Below are 19212 nucleotides of genomic sequence, written 5' to 3'. Positions count from 1 at the left end.
TAGTAACACCCAGTTTGTAGACAGTTACAGGATCCATAGTTTTGGAGCAGCCTACCAACTAGGGTGAGCACAGGGACATGATTCCCTTTCAGAGAGCATTTAAAATTGCTTCATATTCATACCTCATATTCATAACTGGACAGATTCCAAAAATTCCAAATACTGTAATCCTCCATGAAAGAGAATTACCATTGTAAGAACAGTTCTTGTCCTTGTCAGTGAAAGGAAGTGAAGCTTACAAAAATAAAATTAATTACCAAGTGTAATTTTACTGCAAATATTTTACGTCAAGTTTTTCTTTTGCCCTAACAGCATAATTATTATCATACCATGGACAGTAATGATACCAAATAATTCTGTTTTTGAATTAATTCCAGTGAAGTGAGTTCCAAATGTCCTCTATTTGGCCAGGAAGGGAGAAGGGAAATAAAGTTCAGAAAAGTAGTTATCGATTTGACGAAACTTACCATATTTCACCTGTGCAATGTCACCAACTACTATCTCTGCCACTGGGATTTGGATAACCTGTCCACCTCGGACAACAGTAAATTTCTGTTCCTGCTCAATACGACTTTGAAGCCCACGGAACTGCTTCTCCTTGCTCCAGTCATTGAAGGCAGTGACGAGCACAACACAGATAACAGAGAGCAGGATGGCAGCACCTTCAATCCAGCCAGCTTCGGCCTCACCTTCATCTTCAGCTCCTCCTGTTGCAGTACCACATCCTACCAAGACAATATTATGACTCATTCAGTCAAGCAACGATCAGTTGTATTACGTTTATCACAAGAAAATCTTGCTGTGAAATGGCAACAAAATGCAAACCAAACCAATGGGTAAAGGCAGCATCGATTCTGTTGTCTAATAGGACTGATAGCTTCACCTGAGCCATCAAACATTTCCAGAAATCAGGAGGACTTATGAAAAGTGGCTCCTAAGACTAAAACAATGAGTACCATAAATCAGTTGAAAGTGATACGATTCAATTAAGAACAGAATTATATAAATTGAAGATTGGGAAAACAACAAAATACATCAGATGTGTAGTTTTTCTAGCAATTTATATACTCATGACTTAACTGATTGCTAAATTTTCATTTTAGAAATAGGAGAGACATGAGTAATAACTGTAACAATGAAGTAATCAAATTTCTGAAGATTGCCTGAATTGATTAAGGGTAAACATTACAAATAGAGATACTGTTGTATCTAACCTACCATTTAATATTTACTGCTTGGTATTTGACCTAGTTTTATCAAGTATAAGAGAAAGATTGTATACCTTCCTAAAAAAGATTAAAGAAATAATTTTCAATATAATTTCTAAGCATTCTCAGCTAAATGCCCTCATAAAGAACACTTGCATAAAAAAACTATTCTGATCAACTAGCATATTAGTATTTAAACATAATAAAGAAGGGCATTAGGGAACATTCAGAAAAATAAAAACCTAATATAAATTCATCAGCAACCCAATTAATAACTAGTAATCAATATAACATAATCAGTATATTTCTTACAGAGGAATATAGGGGCGTATTTGTAGAAAAATAAGTATATTATTTCTGTCACAAGTATAATAGTATTTAAAAAGTACATTCTAAGTATTATCTGAACTAATACTGAAATGTTTTATTAACTACTGCTAATTATTTATTTCCAAGTAATACACAATTAAGACTGGAATACATTTCCTAGACAGAATTCACAAAATAAAACTAATCTAAATGTCCTCTTTAATGAAACAAGCCCTAAAAAAACAGTTTATGATAGTGGACAGCAAAGTACGCAAACTGGAATCACAAAATTCAGAGATTTCACAACCTAAAGGGGAGAAAAAAAGAACCCCATCCAAGCAAAAGAGCCTCCTCTCCTGAGTGACAGAGAGAGAAAGTGAATCTTCGAATTTCTCATGAAGAACTGAACAAGGTAGGCGTTTGACATCAGTTTTCCATCTTCCTCAGGTACCAGGGAGTTTAGCAATTTCGCAACTGTGCTGCTTCCATCTATGACTAAAGTTTAATTTTGGTATATTCATCACCTGACACTAGAGGAAATTAACAAGCAATTTAATTTCTATTTTTAAACTGGAGAGGTTTCCCTGTAACATAAGCATCATAATTCACTAACCGGCTGAGTAATTACTCTTGAGTGTGAACAGTAACAAAATTACCAAAAAAAGCCAAAGGAAGATGTATCAAAGACTAAACCTCTACTAAGTGAACAGAAGAAAATTAAACTGTTTTTTTGCCAGTGCTTGCTGCAGTTTAAACTCGTATTTAACCTAATTGTAAGGCAAAGCACACTCCCAGAAGAAAGGGCTTTCCTGGCAGGGATGCCCTCAGATAGATGACCTACATGAATCTTTATATGCAGGACAAAAACGTTGCTGAAAATACCATTTTTATAGCACCCAAGAAATTAAGTACCCTTTTTCTTTTTTTTTTTTTTTTTTTTTAAAGTTCAGTACCTTGAGTTGCTAACTCACAGGTGCAATGTTTTCCTTAAGCAGAACATTACTTGGGAAGGACTAATGGAATTTGTTTTGTTTAACCTTTAAATCATCTTAATTGGTCCATGTTACATTTTAGATTCCTTTTCCAAATCAGTAAATTCACTTTTGCCTTGAGTAGATTAAGCTGTTTCCCAGCACACGTAATTCTGTTTTAGCAAACATTAGACAAACATTCACTACTCATTTTTCATTAGATATGATTTAAAATGAAGAAACAATATCCTATTCTTTTTAACAGCATACATCCTCTCACATTTCTCACAAAAGAAACATACGCTGGTCTAACACAAAGATTGATTTTATTTTCTTTTTGGATTTTAAAGTCCTCACCGGTTGAAATTTAGTCTAGCTTGTGTAAAAGTGCAAATAAGGTGGGTGATCGCATGGCCAGGTTAGCTGACGACAGTAACAGGCCAGTCCACCCCTAAGGGTGACAAGGAGCAACTCAGCTCTGGGGCAATTCTACGGGGTAATATTTACTTTAATCTATAGCATGCCCTCCCCTGTGCTTTCACTGAAAATTGTCTTTGATTTCTGCATAAAGATTATTTATAATTTATAACATGCTCTTTTCTACTAGAACAAGAATTATGTAATACTTAAATTTTTAAAATCACCTGTTTGAAAGACATAAACTGTGCTTTGTCCATCATTACAAGGAACCCATTCTGTCTCTGGACACACATAAACTTATTCTGTTATTGGAAGAGCAGAATACCCTGTCGCTACAGCAGAAAGCTGCCAGTTTTTGGAAGTCTTTTACAAGTCCTTGCCATTTTTCCACAGAACCAATAGGTCTTATTACCGCCTTTTAGATGTGTCAGAGAAACAAAACCCCTATTAGTCAGTGCACTCAAACCCTATATTAACACATTGTAACTTGAATAGCTTGGAGAATAATATTTCTGAGAAAAAAAAAATAAAAGGAAAAAAAAAGAAGAAAAAAACATTCTGACACACAGGCATAAAATAAAAATATACTTTGACTTAAGTAATTAAATTTATCTCGTGTAGGTGTTATCAGAACTGATTTCTACATTAATATAAATAATACCATTCCCTGTATGTTCATATAACCAGGAAAGGTAGTCTAATATAGAATGTAAATAATACAAGATTATATCATTAAGATGAAAGGAATTGTGTTTACCTGTCTCATAGATTATGCACAAGCAAAGAACATGTTTCTCTCTTTGTATTGCGGCTGAAAAATGTTTGTAAGAAAGGAAATGTGGAGAAAACACTGAACTTAAACCAAGTTCTTGGAAAGCATCCCTGAGTTTGACAAGCTTTAGCACTGAAAGATGATTCATGATTCTAGCTTTTACAATGCTGAGAAAATTCTCCAAAACCTTTTGGAAATCTTGAAAGTTCAAAAATGCTTCATTTATTTTCTGCTCAGCCAGACGATAGTAAATTCAGATGGAGGAAAGGTCTGTGGAGGGAAGGGGGGAATTCTTGGAGCGAGACCCAGGAGTAATTAAATTGACAGGCATGGTCAAAAAAAAAAGTGAGTCTTTTAGATGGATGCAAGAGTTTGTGAGTTTCTTTACGGATTTCAGAACGCTCCTTGGTTGAGATGCAGTTTAGCTTCTATAAATAAACTATAAAGAAGCATTGCATCTTAGTGATCCATTGATCCAGTTTATCTGACACACTAAGAAGTGAATTCACCCATAGAGGTGACAGGTAGCAGACAGCTCACTCTGTTTTTATTCAACATGACCCAAGATTATAATAGTGAGCCAAGGTATGAGAGACGTGAATTGATTACTTTTTGCTCAGAGGATCAGGACTCAGGAACACAATTTTAAAGACCACAAAGAGGCTGATAATACACAAGTGGGGATCTCACTCCTTGACCCGCTGATGCCCAGCCTGCGGGCTGGCTGACCATGCCCTCTTCTAAGCACCATGAATGCGTGAGTGTTCCTGTCTGCTCCACAAGTTCCCTCACCTTGTCTTCATGTTTTGCAGTCCCACAAATGAAACAGGATGAACGTGCTTGATAAATTAATGCCAAATGTGCACACCATTCTTTCTTACTGTAAGAATAAACTGTAGCCACTTCAAGTAAAGAAAGTACACAATACTTACAGACAGGATTGCTGAACAGACTTTTTTAATAGAGATTTACAGACAAGCAGGATTTAAAAAAATGCAACCTGCCCTTCAAGAGACGACCTTTAACCTTTAATGACATTTTATTAACCTATGCTGTGTTCTTGCTTCAAAATTATTTTAGAAGTGTTCCCTTTTAACAGAGGAAAAAAAAATGGAAACTTGCATCTCTATTGGTTTATATTTTTAAAATTCTTTCTCATACACTAAAGGAAAAAAATCTCTCTTCTGCAATTATATCCTGAAAAAAAAAATCTAGAAATTCTAAAATGACTTTATATGAAGCTTATGTGGCAAGGTGTTGGTAGCAGGGAGCTGCAGGGGTGGGAGCAGTTCTTGAAGAGCTGCTACCCGTGGGCAGCCCGCACAGGACCAGCTCAGGAAAGACGGCATCCCGTGAGAGGGACCCCACGTGGAGCAGGGGCAAAGAGAGACCGAGAAGGAGCGGTGCAGAGAAAGCGTTAGGGACTGATCCCAGCCCGATTCACTGTTCCCTGTGCCACTGGGGGGGAGCAGAAGAGAGTGGATGAGGGAAGGTTGTTTTAATTTGCTTTTGATTCTCATTGCTCTTGTCTGTCAGCAATAGATAATAAATTACATTAATAACCCTCATGCTGAGTCTGTTTTGCCCACGACAGTAACTGGTGGAGCAGTCTCCCTGTCCTTATCTCAACCCAGGTGATTGTTCTTCATCACACTTTCCTTTCCCTGTTGTTCTGAGGATGGGGAGTGAGAGAGCAGTGTGGCAGGGCATGCACCAGCATGAAAACACCACAGGCATATATGAACTTTCGGGAACAAACTGTCTGTATTCATAGGACAAAAAAGTCCTTACACTTTTTAACTATTCATCTACTATCCGTCCTCCCTTCTGTAGTTTGCAGAGTGATACAGTAACAACTTTATAGATATAGGGAAAGTAAGGCATATAACACACAAAAGAGGAAATGATAATATGCTTAAGTAGAATATACAAAATATAATTTCAAGCACCTAATGTCAATTAGGGATGCTCATATAACCCTCAAAAATTTTCTTAAGGTCTAAGATTGCTATTATGCTTTCCCAGGATTGTACTTGGCTCCTGATATTACCGAAAAACATACCTGCAATTTCATTATTGAAAGGCACAGAGTGAAAAGCATCACAAAAGTATTAATGTGCATATGTGATTTGTAGTTGGGTTTTAGTGCAACACGGTGAATTGTGAAGTACTCATTTAAAATTATGTTTAACATGGGTCATATCTGTCAGAAAGTTCAATTTAAAAAAAGCAACCACATTTTTAATATGAGGCTATTTTCTGCCATAACTATGAACATATGCCATGCATGTATCATTCCCAAAAGACTCATCCTCATGAGATGGAAAATGCATACTCAGTTTGAAACTGCGATTACGCAGATTTGACTGCAAGTCAAGAATGTAAAGGGCTGTAACTCCCTTGGCATAGAAAAAGCAGATGAAGTCATAAAATGGATGAGTTTATTCCCCAGGCACATGAAGGTACAGGTGAGCTGAACCCCCTGTGGGGCAGCGGGAGAACCTGACAGCACAGCCCCAAGGATGTTCAGAAGTACAAATGGGGAACGATATGACTGCGTCCTTCATGAAACTTCTCAAAGGAACTTCTCAAAAAAACTTGTGGAAAAAGAAGAGAATTTTAAAAGCTTAAAATTTGAGCAAAAATAGGTCAGCAAAGACTGTTGAAAGAGGTTTCTATAGAAAGGAGATGAAGGGAAGACGGAATCTGAGGGTAAAGAGCATTCGGGAAAAAGGGTGGAAAGTAATTCAAACCAGCACACGTGGTCAGTTCATCTGAAGTCACAGCAACCTGCATTTCAGTCTCATCAGAGATTGCGAGCAACCTGAGCACAAAAGCTATGGGCTAAAAAAAATCCAAGAACCAGGAACACTGAGCACGCTGCCTGTGCTGTACCCTTTTAAGCACTTACATAAACACCAGTAACTTCAAAATTAACCTGCGAAGCCTATTCTGCATTAGCAGTATTTAATTATATATAAGGCTTTAGGAAGTAAAAACAGGGTAGCAAGGCATAGGATATTAAAAGAGAACTGTACAATAGAAAAAAATTGAATACACTTGTGTAAAAAGGGAAAGGTGAGAAACGATAGGGTTAAAGACAAGAACATGTTAAAGCATATAAAAAAAGACAGTAAACAAGGAACTTCATTGTTACTGGCAGGGAAAAAATGCTAATGTTATTAATCATTTGAATTTGGTGACAGCCAGAAAAAGGGGAAAGGAAAAGAAAAAAAAAGGAAAAGGCCACACTCATAGCCAGAGAGCATCATCTGACAGTTTACTTGGCTTGTTTCCTGTTGGAATACCTTTAAGTTCAGAGACCCCGTTTCAACGTACATATTTTTCATAGCATCTACACCAAATCAGAGCCAGTACAGAAAGAGGCATGCAAGCACTGTGCACCTTGGAAAGGAATAAGTCTCTAATTTCTAATTAGTTTCCTAATAGTTATGAGGAGATTCTTAAAGCTAATTTGAATAGGACAACAATTATAATTACAAGCCAAATAGTGTTAGGCTGGAGCATGGTAATTTTTAAATCAGAAAAAGTATATTTTTAAATTTGTGAACATCTGTATTCCTAGCTAAGTCCCAACCTACAGCACATACCTCTCAGCTACTCATTTCAACCTACACATTTCTATTTTTAAGCTGAGAATACCTTGTGGCATTTAAATTCCCTAGGAAAATCTCATACCACCCCCAGAGGTAATTTTTTTAGTCAGTCAAACTGGTTTTGCCATCAGAAAGACAACAGTTCCCATGATAAAAACTTTTTTATTTAATAGCTTCCTGTAAAAGTCATTTTTCCTTAGCTGAAACTCCAGCACTGATGTTATTAAAGCAACCTGAGCAGCTGTAAGTTACAGCTTTTTTCATTAATAGCATTGGGCTTGTTATTAACAGCGTAAGTGATGTTTCTTATTTTATCAAACACGGCTGGCAAAAGGAACGATAACCAAAAATTACGCAGCAAATACCAAAACCTCCCTTCCTTAACAACATTTTTAAGCAGGAACAGACCCTGTAGTATTCCCTTTTAGGACCTCCTTGTTGTGTTACACCACTTGCCATCACATTGGTCCAAAGAGTGGGCCAGGGACCAAAGGACTGCAGCCCCTCCATGAGGGAGCATGGCCAGGGCTCCTTCACTTCCAGCACAGGGCAGGATGGCCACAGGGCAGCACCGCAGAGCCACAGCTCGTAGCAGAGGTGCAGAAATTACTAGAGCTTCAAAAATGAAAGAAGTTCTCTCTCTCTCCCCCATACTCTCCAAGGACTTATTCAACCATGAAAAACATCTTCTGGTTACTTGTCGGGCTGTGTTCTCCAGAAACACATGCTCTTCTGTGACCAGCCAAGCAGAAGGGATGGAGTAACATCAGATTTATTTTTATAAATATCTGATACATGCATTTCAGGTTTAAGGTGCTTGTATATTCACTAAAAGTGATTTTGGGATGCTTATTTGAAAACAATATTAGAATTCTTCTCTTCGTGATACTTCAGTTAGTTATATAAGGATTTCAGCAAGGCAAAAAAAGAAAGAAAAATGTCCCTGTAGGTTAGTTATATAAGCATCAACTTCAGAGATCAATATTAAATATTTACACATTTTCAACGTATTCATGCAAGAAAAAAAAAATAAATCTGAAATCCCTGAATGCATAGACATTCCTCAGCCTGATCACAAACATTTGCAAGCAGAGGAACATTAATTTCAATCAACCCGACTTTATCCCTTAATCACTCAGCTTTAACAGGTGCAGTACATCGAGCAAGATTCCTCTGACTAGCACAAAAGCCATGTATTTTGTAAATACCTGTCGAAGGGATGGTGTCCTAACTCCAGCAAAGGCAGTGGAAGGGAACAGGATCGCCAAACTATTTCTTAAATATTAATAAATATTAATTTATATTAATTTCTTAAATATTTATATTTAGTTCTGTTTCCCTGTGTTGCCAATGCAGGAATTTGAATCACAAGTCCTGTTCTCAAGAGTTGCACGGTAAAACCTTGACATCTGATTGCTAGTGTTTTACTGTACGTTGCTCAGAGCCAAAAGCATCTGGAAAAAGTGGTCACATATTCAACGGGTAAAACATGGTTTTCAAATGTAAGACTCAGACCAAGAAAGTTGCTCTCTGTGATTATTAATACGAGTTCAAATGCAGTTACTCAACAATGCTTATAAGGTCATATCCTAGTGGAGTTTTACTTATGGAATTAATTCTTTCAGAGAACTTCTCCCTGGAAAATATGTGAGAAGATTTCATATTTCATCCCAAAGTTCTAAATCTCATTACCTCATGTCCCCAGTTGAGAGTTAAGCAGTATTTGACAACCCGCAAATCTATCTAACGAGCAATTTCTAAAAGCAACCCAGTTTTGTCGATGATCTACACATCTCTAATGAAGGGAAGGTATCTATGGGACTTAATTTTTTGCAGTTCAACACAGATTTGTAGAAAACAGATGTAGGTCACTTTACATTATGAAATAATTATTTAATTTGCAGGTCCCATGTGACACAAAGTGCACATTCTGCACTTTGTAAGTTCATAATGTGTTGTTACTGAAGCCAGCCCAAGTCTAAAGCTCGTGTCATTCATCAATATCACTGACAACCCATAACAAAGCTGCTCCCTAAGCATACTTTGTGAATAGGGTAGGACAGTTTTGATGCAGTTGAACAAAAACAGAATGAAAGCACTCCTTGGACAAATGCTTGGCTCCAGAAAACTGATGTACCACTTCATCCCATCTTTATCTTTTTTTCTGCTTTTATTTTCCTACTTTTTTTTTTTCGACTTTTTTCCTCCTGAATCCATGGTGCACGTAGTATTATTTCCACACTTCTTTTAGACTTACCAGTTCTTGGGCAGAGAGCAATATTTAAATTGGGCTTTCCTCGCTGACTCTGAAAACTGGGTATGAAACTGTTTTCTTTCTAATTGCTTCTTACAGAGACACCATTTACAGTATTTCCAGATCTTCACATTGCAATAAAATGTTAATTTACCAATTAAGAAAAAAGGGGGGGGGGGGGAGGACATCTCCAGACTACCGTATGAGCAGAACCTCACAAGTTCTATGTCATTAAAAAAAAGCATGGGTCCAAAGAAAGTAGAGGGAAGAGTCAGAAAGACAGAGACACCGACTCTATGCCCAACCAGAAGCTGAGAATCAAGAAGCGTGTAATCAGAAAGCTTCAGAAAAGGCAAAACCTACTAATAAAATTTTAATGTAACCTTGAATAATCTTGAAGCACACCACTTGTAAGCATTTTAGAATATGTTTAAAAAAAAAAAAAAGAAAAAAGGATAGCATATCACAAAACAACCAATTCAATATATTCTCATCTCAATACTTACAAAGGAGCAGTTCTGTTCACTAATTATCTTTACAGTAAACATGTTTGTTGTGTGATCCAGTACAAATTTGCAAAACAAGTGTTTTCACACCTTATCAAAAATACTTCTCCCACAATAATAAACAATCATAAACAGTTTCACAAGAATTGCTAAATATATGAGTAAAATCTTTTTAGAAAACAAAATAATGAAATTAAATAATCAGACTTCTCTTAAATTTTGCAAGTAATTAATTATTTAGATGTTAATGCAGAGAACTAAAGACCATCAGTCAGAGTCTAAGGTTTCCAGTAAGGATAACATATTCCATAGAGTTATGGAATTGGAATATGGCTTGTCTACCCTAGGAAGGCTGTGCTGGGATAATGTAACAACGAGCATTTCTAGTAAAGATATAGCTTACAAAAAGCTTAGTAGCTTACAAAAATCTGTTAAAAAAAAAAAAAGCTAGCAAAAATTTGTTAGTATAATCTATAACCATTCCGTAAAGAAATACATACTTATTATTATTTACCTGTGTCTACAGAGTGATTGGAAATACTTAATTCAAATGTAAAAAAAAAAAAAAAAAATACATTTATCAAATAAAAATCTTTTGCTGTAACATTTCATTTCAGAACAAATATCAATGTCCTCAATTAAATTTCTGGTTAAGATTGTAAGTTTCTTTGCATTCATCCTGGGTGTATAAAAATGCAGTTATGAAAAATTTAAGTCACTATTCCAAGAATGTAGTGTAGGTGTGCAGGGTCTTAACCTTAAGCATGCTTGCTCATTCAATTTAGACTTTTTTCTATTGAAAAACACTGAGAAAAATGGAAGATGTTGGTTCAGTTGCAATGCAGAATAAAAAATATGTACCAATAATTTGCACTGAAGTTTTGTTTAGTGGCCAGCAAACCCTAGATTAAGGGTTTCTGGAGATAGCTCTCAACTGATTTGACTGTAACAGAAAAGTGCTTAAGTTTAGATGGCATCAACAACAGGGCAAAACAATTTATAGTAATAAAGGACACGGAGCACAATTAAGGGATTCGCCTCAGATGACGTTATTCAAGTGTCAGAACTATGAGAAAACTGAATGTAAAAGACAAACTCAATTTGAAAGATATATGTACTAATTTGGATTAATAATTTAGGAGACTATGATCTCAGGGAACTGCATGGGTTTTGAACGACTTTACTGGAATGCTAATATGAACGTCACTGGAGAACTCAGAATAAAATGATGAGGGAAAGGAAGGCCTTTTTTTCATGATCATATATCCTAAGACCAAACTTAGAAAAGGCTACCATGCCAATGCAAACAGCACATTACGAATAAAACTGATAGGAAGAAATTAGAAATTCTGTTAGCTTGATACTAGCAGTGAAATGGCTGTCCACATACTGACATTTTTCACTCAGATACAGTTAAAGAAGTTGGATTTAGAATTCTACCCTTGCATTAAAAAAAAATAAAAAATAAAATCACTCACAGGAAGCACTGCAACTACTGGGAAAAATTTATCTTAGGACAGCCTTATTAAACACACATTGCCCACATAGGGCCTGAACACGCTACTGAAGAAAAAAGATTTATAATCTCAAGAAAATAAAGTACGTTTGGAGTTAGAGCTATTTAGGCTTTCTTTGTACAAACAGGTCAGAAAGATAAAGCTGTGGTCATTTAAGTTAGGTTCTAGAAACAGGAGGAATGCTCCCATTTGTCATGTAGCGATCCCTGAAGATCTCCAGTACTTCCTAAGTATGGCTGGTTGGAGAGGAGGATTTGAACACTTCCTCAGCTACCACTCCCAGAACAGATCACTGAAAGCACACGAAAACACAAAAGCCCATGAAAATAAACAAATGCTTAACTGCAAAACTCGCTATCATCAAGGCTCTTGACTTTAAATCAACATTTCCCCAAGTATAAACCTGAGAAAAAGTTTAAAAATTAATACAAATCAAAAACTATATATATTCCCAAATACATAACCAGATTGGAGCTTTCTTGCTTACACTTCTTCTACTTAATCCTTATAAACAAAGTCCATGCTCTTTCTGTCTGAAGCAGAGCAATCAGAACAGCAAATCGTTAAAGAAAGTTTTTAGGGTGGTTTCTGCCTGAGTAATGAATGTTTGTACCGTTCCATCATCCTCTGGTTGCACTCTAATACAGACAAAATGTACTTCCAAAAATATTGCCCCCCCCCCCTCTTTTTTTTTGCTTTAAAATGAGACATTCTAACCAAGACATTTTTAGAAAAAGACTGTATTTCACAGAAATGCTACCAAAAAGTTGCAAGACTGTATTGAAAAGAGTTGACTTTCCCTGGAAAACCTGACAGACATTTCATCAGGGCTGCTAAACAAAATCAAATGGGAGCACAACCTGAATATGCAATTGCTGACTGATGCGCTTCTTCATACATCTGGAACACTTAAAGAGTAATTGTCAACTTTTTATAACCTACAAGCCCTGCAGAGAGAGTGTAAGGTTACTAAGAATAGGTTACTGATTTTTATTAGACCCCTTCAAAGTAATTCATGGATTCTCAGAGGTATGCAGACCACAGCTTGAAAGCCACTGATTAAGAAAATTTGCAACTGAGTAGGCTTAAGCAACCCAGCACAGCTAAGATACTGCAAAATCAGAAAATTAAATCAACGCTCTTTTTTGTTAGGCTATGCCAATGTGCCTTAGACCCAGTTCTTGAAACACCTCAGCCTCTTCCAGTGCTGTGACTCCACTCAATGGTCATATTCATAGGAACAAGAGAGCCGGGTTGAGAAAGATAAAGGAGATTTATAGACCTCAGCCACAAAATCAGCTCATAAACTGAAGTGTTTATTACTTGTATTAAATCCCTCGTCTTCTTTACTTTGTGCTATAAAGCTCTAAGAGGTGAAAATTCATGTTAGTAAAAGATTAAACTTTATATCATAATGTCTTGCACCATTAAAAAGTTCTATCAACACCAGTAAATAGTGTGCCCATGTAAAAGTCAATTTACAGTGCAAACGTAGGTGCTAAGGAAACATGTTTCTGGACCACATTTTTTCTCCAGTTTAGTTTCATCCCAAGTTGCACTTCCAGTCTGTGCACTCCCCAGAAGTACTCTGCAATGTGAATCAAAGCATGTTACCTGGGGACAAACAGGAGATGTGATTTCTAAAGTATGCTGGGGATTCAAACTAAAAAGTTAAACTAGACTTCATTCAATCCTTCATTCACTGCCTGTGCTTACCCAACCATGGCTGCAGGGCTCAGCTCGACCTGTTCTGTGCCTGAGAAAGATTTCCAAAAAGTCAGGTGCATCTATGTAGATTTGAAGTTGAGAGATTTTAAAATTATTTGCCCACCATGCCAATTTAATGCCTTACTACACGTGCACGTGCATATACTTGGTGATGATTTTTAAATATTTTGTCTGAATGGCCTGCTTTGTTTTTACCGGTTTCTCTGGAAAAACAGAAGCAGCAAAAGTGCTGTATATCTGCCTTGTCACAACAGTCTCGGTGTTTAAAAGATTATACCTGGTTTTGTTTTGTTTTCCAATCATCTCTGGTAAACACTGTTTTCCATGCAGGCTTTAGTTTTTCACACAATTTTTTTGAATTCATGCAGACTAGTGGGCAAACAGCACCCTCCTTTGAAACTATAGAAACAATCCTATCACCTGATCCAAAAACACTTTCAATTAAAAAAATGGACACATAATAAATAGGTGTTTTGGGGAATTTGAAACGTAGTTGAGATGCTAAAACTGCTGATTTAGAGCTGATTTCTGAATTCACAATTGAATAAGAGACCAATCAGTACTGCTGTACGTCATACTGTTTTATTTTATAAGCTATTAGTGTTAACTTTTTGCAATAGAGATGTTTTCAGAGCTTTTGGCTTGTCTTTGTTTTAGGAAAATTGTTTGTTTTTTTAATCACCAGATAAATTACTTTAAGAGAATTGTGGCTCCCTTTGTCAAGTTCAGTCTATTAACAGTATTCCTCTGTATTATTAATGTTTAAATTTTAAACTTCTACTGAAAAAGCTAAGTTCCCATGAATGCATTGGTATTTATAATCGTCTTCAAGCAGTTAAAATATGGCTGAAAATATAGTATGATAAACTGTTTTTCATACCCATGTAAGATATAACAAGAAGGCAATGTGTTTAAATTCTTATAAGAGACATCTAGGCTATTCACCAGGAGTAACTGTCTCACTGCATGGATGCTTAAATAAATTATCTCGGAAAGACACAGAATTTCCATTACTGGAAACTTGGAGAAATAAGTATGATAAATTTCTGTCAAGAATGGCTTAAGTATTGTTGATAGTGCTTTTGAGTACAGGGACAGACTAAATGACCTCAAAGATCCCTTCAAATAGGTTTTCTCATATTCTGCCTCTTCTTGTTTGTCTTTGGATGCTTTCATCAGGCTGTGGCTTAACCAGGGAACAGAGACTGGAGCACTCCCTGATTTATAATACCCAGCACTCTTCTCCGCACAGCACTCCTTATATAGGGAGTTCTGGGGAGGAAAAAGTAAATACAGCTTTGTTGCTCTGCACAGGACGAAGACAGACCAACAACGCATGCCCTCCGTTTCAGTCGCAGCCCTCCTAGCTTGCTGGCTGTGGGGGATGGTGCTCAGCCGCCCCCTGCATCCCTGTCCTCAGCACTTCTGCACGATCCCACAAGGCCAGCCAAAACAGTGCAGCCCCCGGCGCCCCCAGAGCCAGTTGGCACATGGTGGCAGGAACACCCCACTTTAGCCAGGCCTGTTACTCTCCCGGCACAAGGCAGCGGACACAGACACAGGTTGCTGCCCTCCCCAGATGGCACTTGTTGAGCCTAGGGAGTCCCAGTGGGCTCAGTTTGCCTCCTGAGGGGCCTCGCAGCTAAAGCTGAGCATCGACTGGAGCCAGGCTCTTCCTGGCAAACTTCTACAAACAAGCCACCAAACCATCCTCGCATGATGCTCTCTATGACCCCTTATTACCCCTCTGTGACCCCTTATTACCCAGGGTTCTCAAATTCATATATTTTGGAGACCTAATCCTGAATCTGCCCTATCTTTTGAATACAGAAAACAGCCTAAAAGCACCAATTTTTCAGACATGAAATACTGTAATGACCTAATGACAACTTAAATGGGCATGACTTTTACTTCACAAAAGCCTTTTACAAGTAGTGGAAGACAGCAAGATGATTTGTGCACAAGAGCTTGGACCCACATATAATAGCTGGATGCTTCAACCTTCTCTGTTTTCTGTTCCTGGATATTTATTGCTTGTGTTGAATTTAAAATATATATATAAATAATAATAATAAAAAAAAAACAGGCTGGGATAATGTCATCAGAAGCCATATGCTGCTTCACCTCTTCCTAGCTTTGGGAGGAAGAAGGTTAAATGGGGGGGTGCTGTCAGAACAAGCTGTTTGTAAGGAGTGCAAATACCTCTGTGTTTCTCCTGTTTTCCAGGATGCCAACTGCTTCATCACTTGTACTGTCAGATGGGTTGGACATCTTTAAAAATCCTCCTGGAATCTCCTGGTTTAATTTTTATAAAGAGCGATAAAAGTATGCGAGTGTCTGCAACAACATTACTCAAAAGTTGTTTTGGTGCCTCTGAGACTAATCTATACTTTGAATTTCATCTAGTTTATATAAAAATGCTATTTCTTAATACCTGCACTTCTACTGCCTCACCTTTTCAGTTTTCTTCCTTGGACATCACAATTAAAACCTCCAGTGCACTGACAGCTGGGGCAGTGTTACTTATTTAGAAGCAATGATGGCAAGGATTCCTATTAGGATATATCAGCTTTTAAGGCTGTACTGCCCTTATACCCCCATCATTCGACCTGTTTTTCCATTGATTCGGTATTCTACAGTGTCTGAAGGAGATTATGTAACACTTACAGAAAAATATACATACATTAGGTTTTTATAGCAAAAACAAAGTCATTTGAATGCTGAGACGAATGGGGGCAGGGGAGGGGTCCAAATCTGTTCTAATTAAGTACTACGGTGAAATTAATTTACAACTAAAACACTCTGAAGAACTATACCTGGTTTGGTACAAGATTACGTTGTACTATACAAATGGTTGACAATCCTTAAAAATTAAAACGAATGCTTACAGCCTGCAAATAGCACAGATAAAGGATACTGAAACGGCTGCCAGATTTCCCCGCTGTGCCAATGGGTGATTAGTTGACACTGACAGCGAGGATTAGAAGACAGTTCAGCTGTTCCCTTGACCTTTTGAGATATACAAGAGATTTGAAGATGTTTGCTAATTGTTGTTGTATTCAGCAGCTGCAACAAAATTCTGGAAATATTTAAATATTTTAAGTAATTATTTGGGGATGCTGGGTTTTTGTTTGTTTGTACTGACATAGTTCATGAAGTAGGGTTGCAAACCAAGATTCAAATTACTGCACAGTACTAAAATGAATGAAATTTAGCTCATTTACTTTAAAAAGGCTTCAAATTTTCTACATCACATCTTGCTTTATGGAAAGAACTTAAAGAGATAATGCATTTTCAGTGTACAAAAACATTGCCTGATGATATTTTTTCTTTTTTTTTTTAATACAAAGTGCACGCTGGTTGTGGAATCAGCTTAGATCTTAAGTGGGCTTCATAGTTGGCAGGCTGGCAAAAGACAAAGTTGCTTACTGTTATGTCCTGCTGTGATTTTAGGAAATTTGTAAAATAATGTTAACATTAGCCTTACAAACTGGATTTTTATGCTACCTGCATTTATGCATTTTAATGTACTCTATGCTATCACATGTAAAATGTGTTGGTTTTTTTTTTTGTAGTTTATTTTTTTTGGAAAGAGATTTAAAGTTGCCACAAAAATATATAATTAACTTTATTCAGCTGATTCATTCACTTATCAATCAAATATACTAAATTCATACTTTTGAAATCCAGGAAGACAGATTTTTAGAGACTGGAAGATATAGGAAACATCTTCCTCTGGAAACCTTTATGTCCTTGGATCTTGCATTGGCCCTGAGCATTTCTCAGTATGTAAGTATAGCAAAGGACTTAAAATAGAAGGATATATAGATAGAAAGATAACGCACGCTTCATTAGCCATGCAAGGCCTACTGAATTCAAAGGTTAAGGAAAATGCATGATGAATCCCCAAACACGGACTATATAGGTAAAGACAAGTAAAAACTGATAAATGTTGCATTAAAACTTCAGTTTATATTAAATTACACTCATTATGTCTCACCAGGAAGTAAATGAACTGAACATCTCCTTAAGAGGATGACTCAGGATTTTCATGTGGTTATTTATCTGAGGTTACTTTTAATTAAGTTTAATTAAATTTGGTTAAAGTTCCTCAATAATCACTGCTATTACTTTAACTTTTTTGAAACAACTGCTTGTCTCCTAGGATCATTTGAGCAAAGGGGAAACACAGGTATTTCTTGTTCAAATAACACCTTGAGCCATACATAGATTTTCTACTGCTCATTTCTAATACTAAGGCAATGCAAATGATCAACATTAATAAAAACAATAAAACCAACATGTTCACATTTGGCAGGAACTGGTTGTATTCTACCGCAGAATTTGACACTACTGAGTAGCATTCCCAACAGCAGATGAGCTGGTAGTGCTCCTGCAGAGCTAATCCTGCTATTCAGTTTATATCCAATGTTTGCTTCCTGTCCAAATGACACCTGTGTGTTTCTTCTGAGCCAGTATGTGTCTGCATACACAGAAACATATTTCAAGGTTTCCCCAACAGGCATTTTGGACTTATACAATTTAAGAATAAGTTGATTTCATCAGAAAAAATGTAAAATTTATAGAATCCCCAGAGGAAAAACAAAAGAACCTACTAAGGCATTGCTTTGTAGAAAGGAAATAGGAAAAGTTTGTGATCTGAGCAATAATTCTAATGAAGAAAAACATTTCTGTGAGAGGAAGGGAAGGGAAGGGAAGGGAAGGGAAGGGAAGGGAAGGGAAGGGAAGGGAAGGGAAGGGAAGGGAAGGGAAGGGAAGGGAAGGGGAAGGGAAGGGAAGGGAAGGGAAGGGAAGGGAAGGGAAGGGAAGGAAGGGAAGGGAAGGGAAGGGAAGGGAAGGGAAGGGAAGGGAAGGGAAGGGAAGGGGGAAGGGAAGGGAAGGGAAGGGAAGGGAAGGGAAGGGAAGGGAAGGGAAGGGAAGGGAAGGGAAGGGAAGGGGGAAGGGAAGGGAAGGGAAGGGAAGGGAAGGGAAGGGAAGGGAAGGGAAGGGAAGGGAAGGGAAGGGAAGGGAAGGGAAGGGAAGGGAAGGGAAGGGAAGGGAAGGGAAGGGAAGGGAAGGGAAGGGAAGGGAAGGGAAGGGAAGGGAAGGGAAGGGAAGGGAAGGGAAGGGAAGGGAAGGGGAGCTAAAGGACAGAGAGATTCCAAATATCAGCTACCTGAAAACACTAAAAAATGCAGCTCTGTCACAGCTGTTGGGAAAAAAAAAAAAGGGGGGGAAGCAAATCACATATTAAAAACCCACAAAAATAGAAGATTTTTTTTTGTCAAATCCACGGTCAAGTGTGTCGTTGTACATGGCAACACGGAAAGGGCCTTTTTCCTTCCTCTATCACATTGACTGAATTACAGAGCCTGCCTGTTCATCTTCTAAGCCCCAGCATTCATCCTCGTGGGGAGGTTGGAAAGTGATGCGCTGCCTTCCTTCCAAACAGAAAGGAAACACACATCTCTTGCATGCCAATAAATTGAAGAAATTAACCTCTAAGAGTTGTCCCGAGGGCAATACAGCTGTGAGCCATTATTTCTTGTGATAGGGCCAATTTTTTTTTTCCTTTTCCTCCCTCTCCATTGTCCCATATTCTTAACATGCATCTGATATCTGCCGATTTGGCATAGCAGGCTGGGATTTCTAGTTCCATCCCCCAGCACAGGGAAAATTTCTCTCTATGCAGAGAAATGCACACAAGAGTAGAAGACAAACCCTGCACGTACACCTGAAGATTGTATGAAACTGGTGTAGGACCTTAGTTGACTGACAAATACAGATAATGGAGGGGTAGACATAACCATCACATTTGGTTAAAAATAAACCAATAAATAAATAAATGAAAGAAAACTAATTTATGGAAACAGTTCAATGGTGGACGGGAAACTTCAGCTGATTATACAT

The 19212-nt window shown here is 37.4% G+C and overlaps 1 protein-coding gene across 23 annotated transcripts in view; it reads right to left on the bottom strand.

The window, feature by feature from the left end:
- The window catches only part of ATP2B2 (ATPase plasma membrane Ca2+ transporting 2), a 414437-nt gene that overhangs the window by 98004 nt on the left and 297221 nt on the right, over positions 1-19212 (bottom strand). For all 23 annotated transcript variants that reach the window (XM_067003034.1, XM_048051896.2, XM_048051902.2 and 20 more), the window contains one exon: positions 468-725. In XM_067003034.1, coding sequence (XP_066859135.1) covers positions 468-725 — 258 coding nt within the window. The remainder of the gene's footprint in view (positions 1-467; positions 726-19212) is intronic.

Source organism: Anser cygnoides, chromosome 10 (genome assembly GCF_040182565.1).
Source record: "Anser cygnoides isolate HZ-2024a breed goose chromosome 10, Taihu_goose_T2T_genome, whole genome shotgun sequence".
Classification (NCBI taxonomy): Eukaryota; Metazoa; Chordata; class Aves; order Anseriformes; family Anatidae; genus Anser; species Anser cygnoides.
This window is presented reverse-complemented; position numbering and strand designations above follow the sequence as displayed.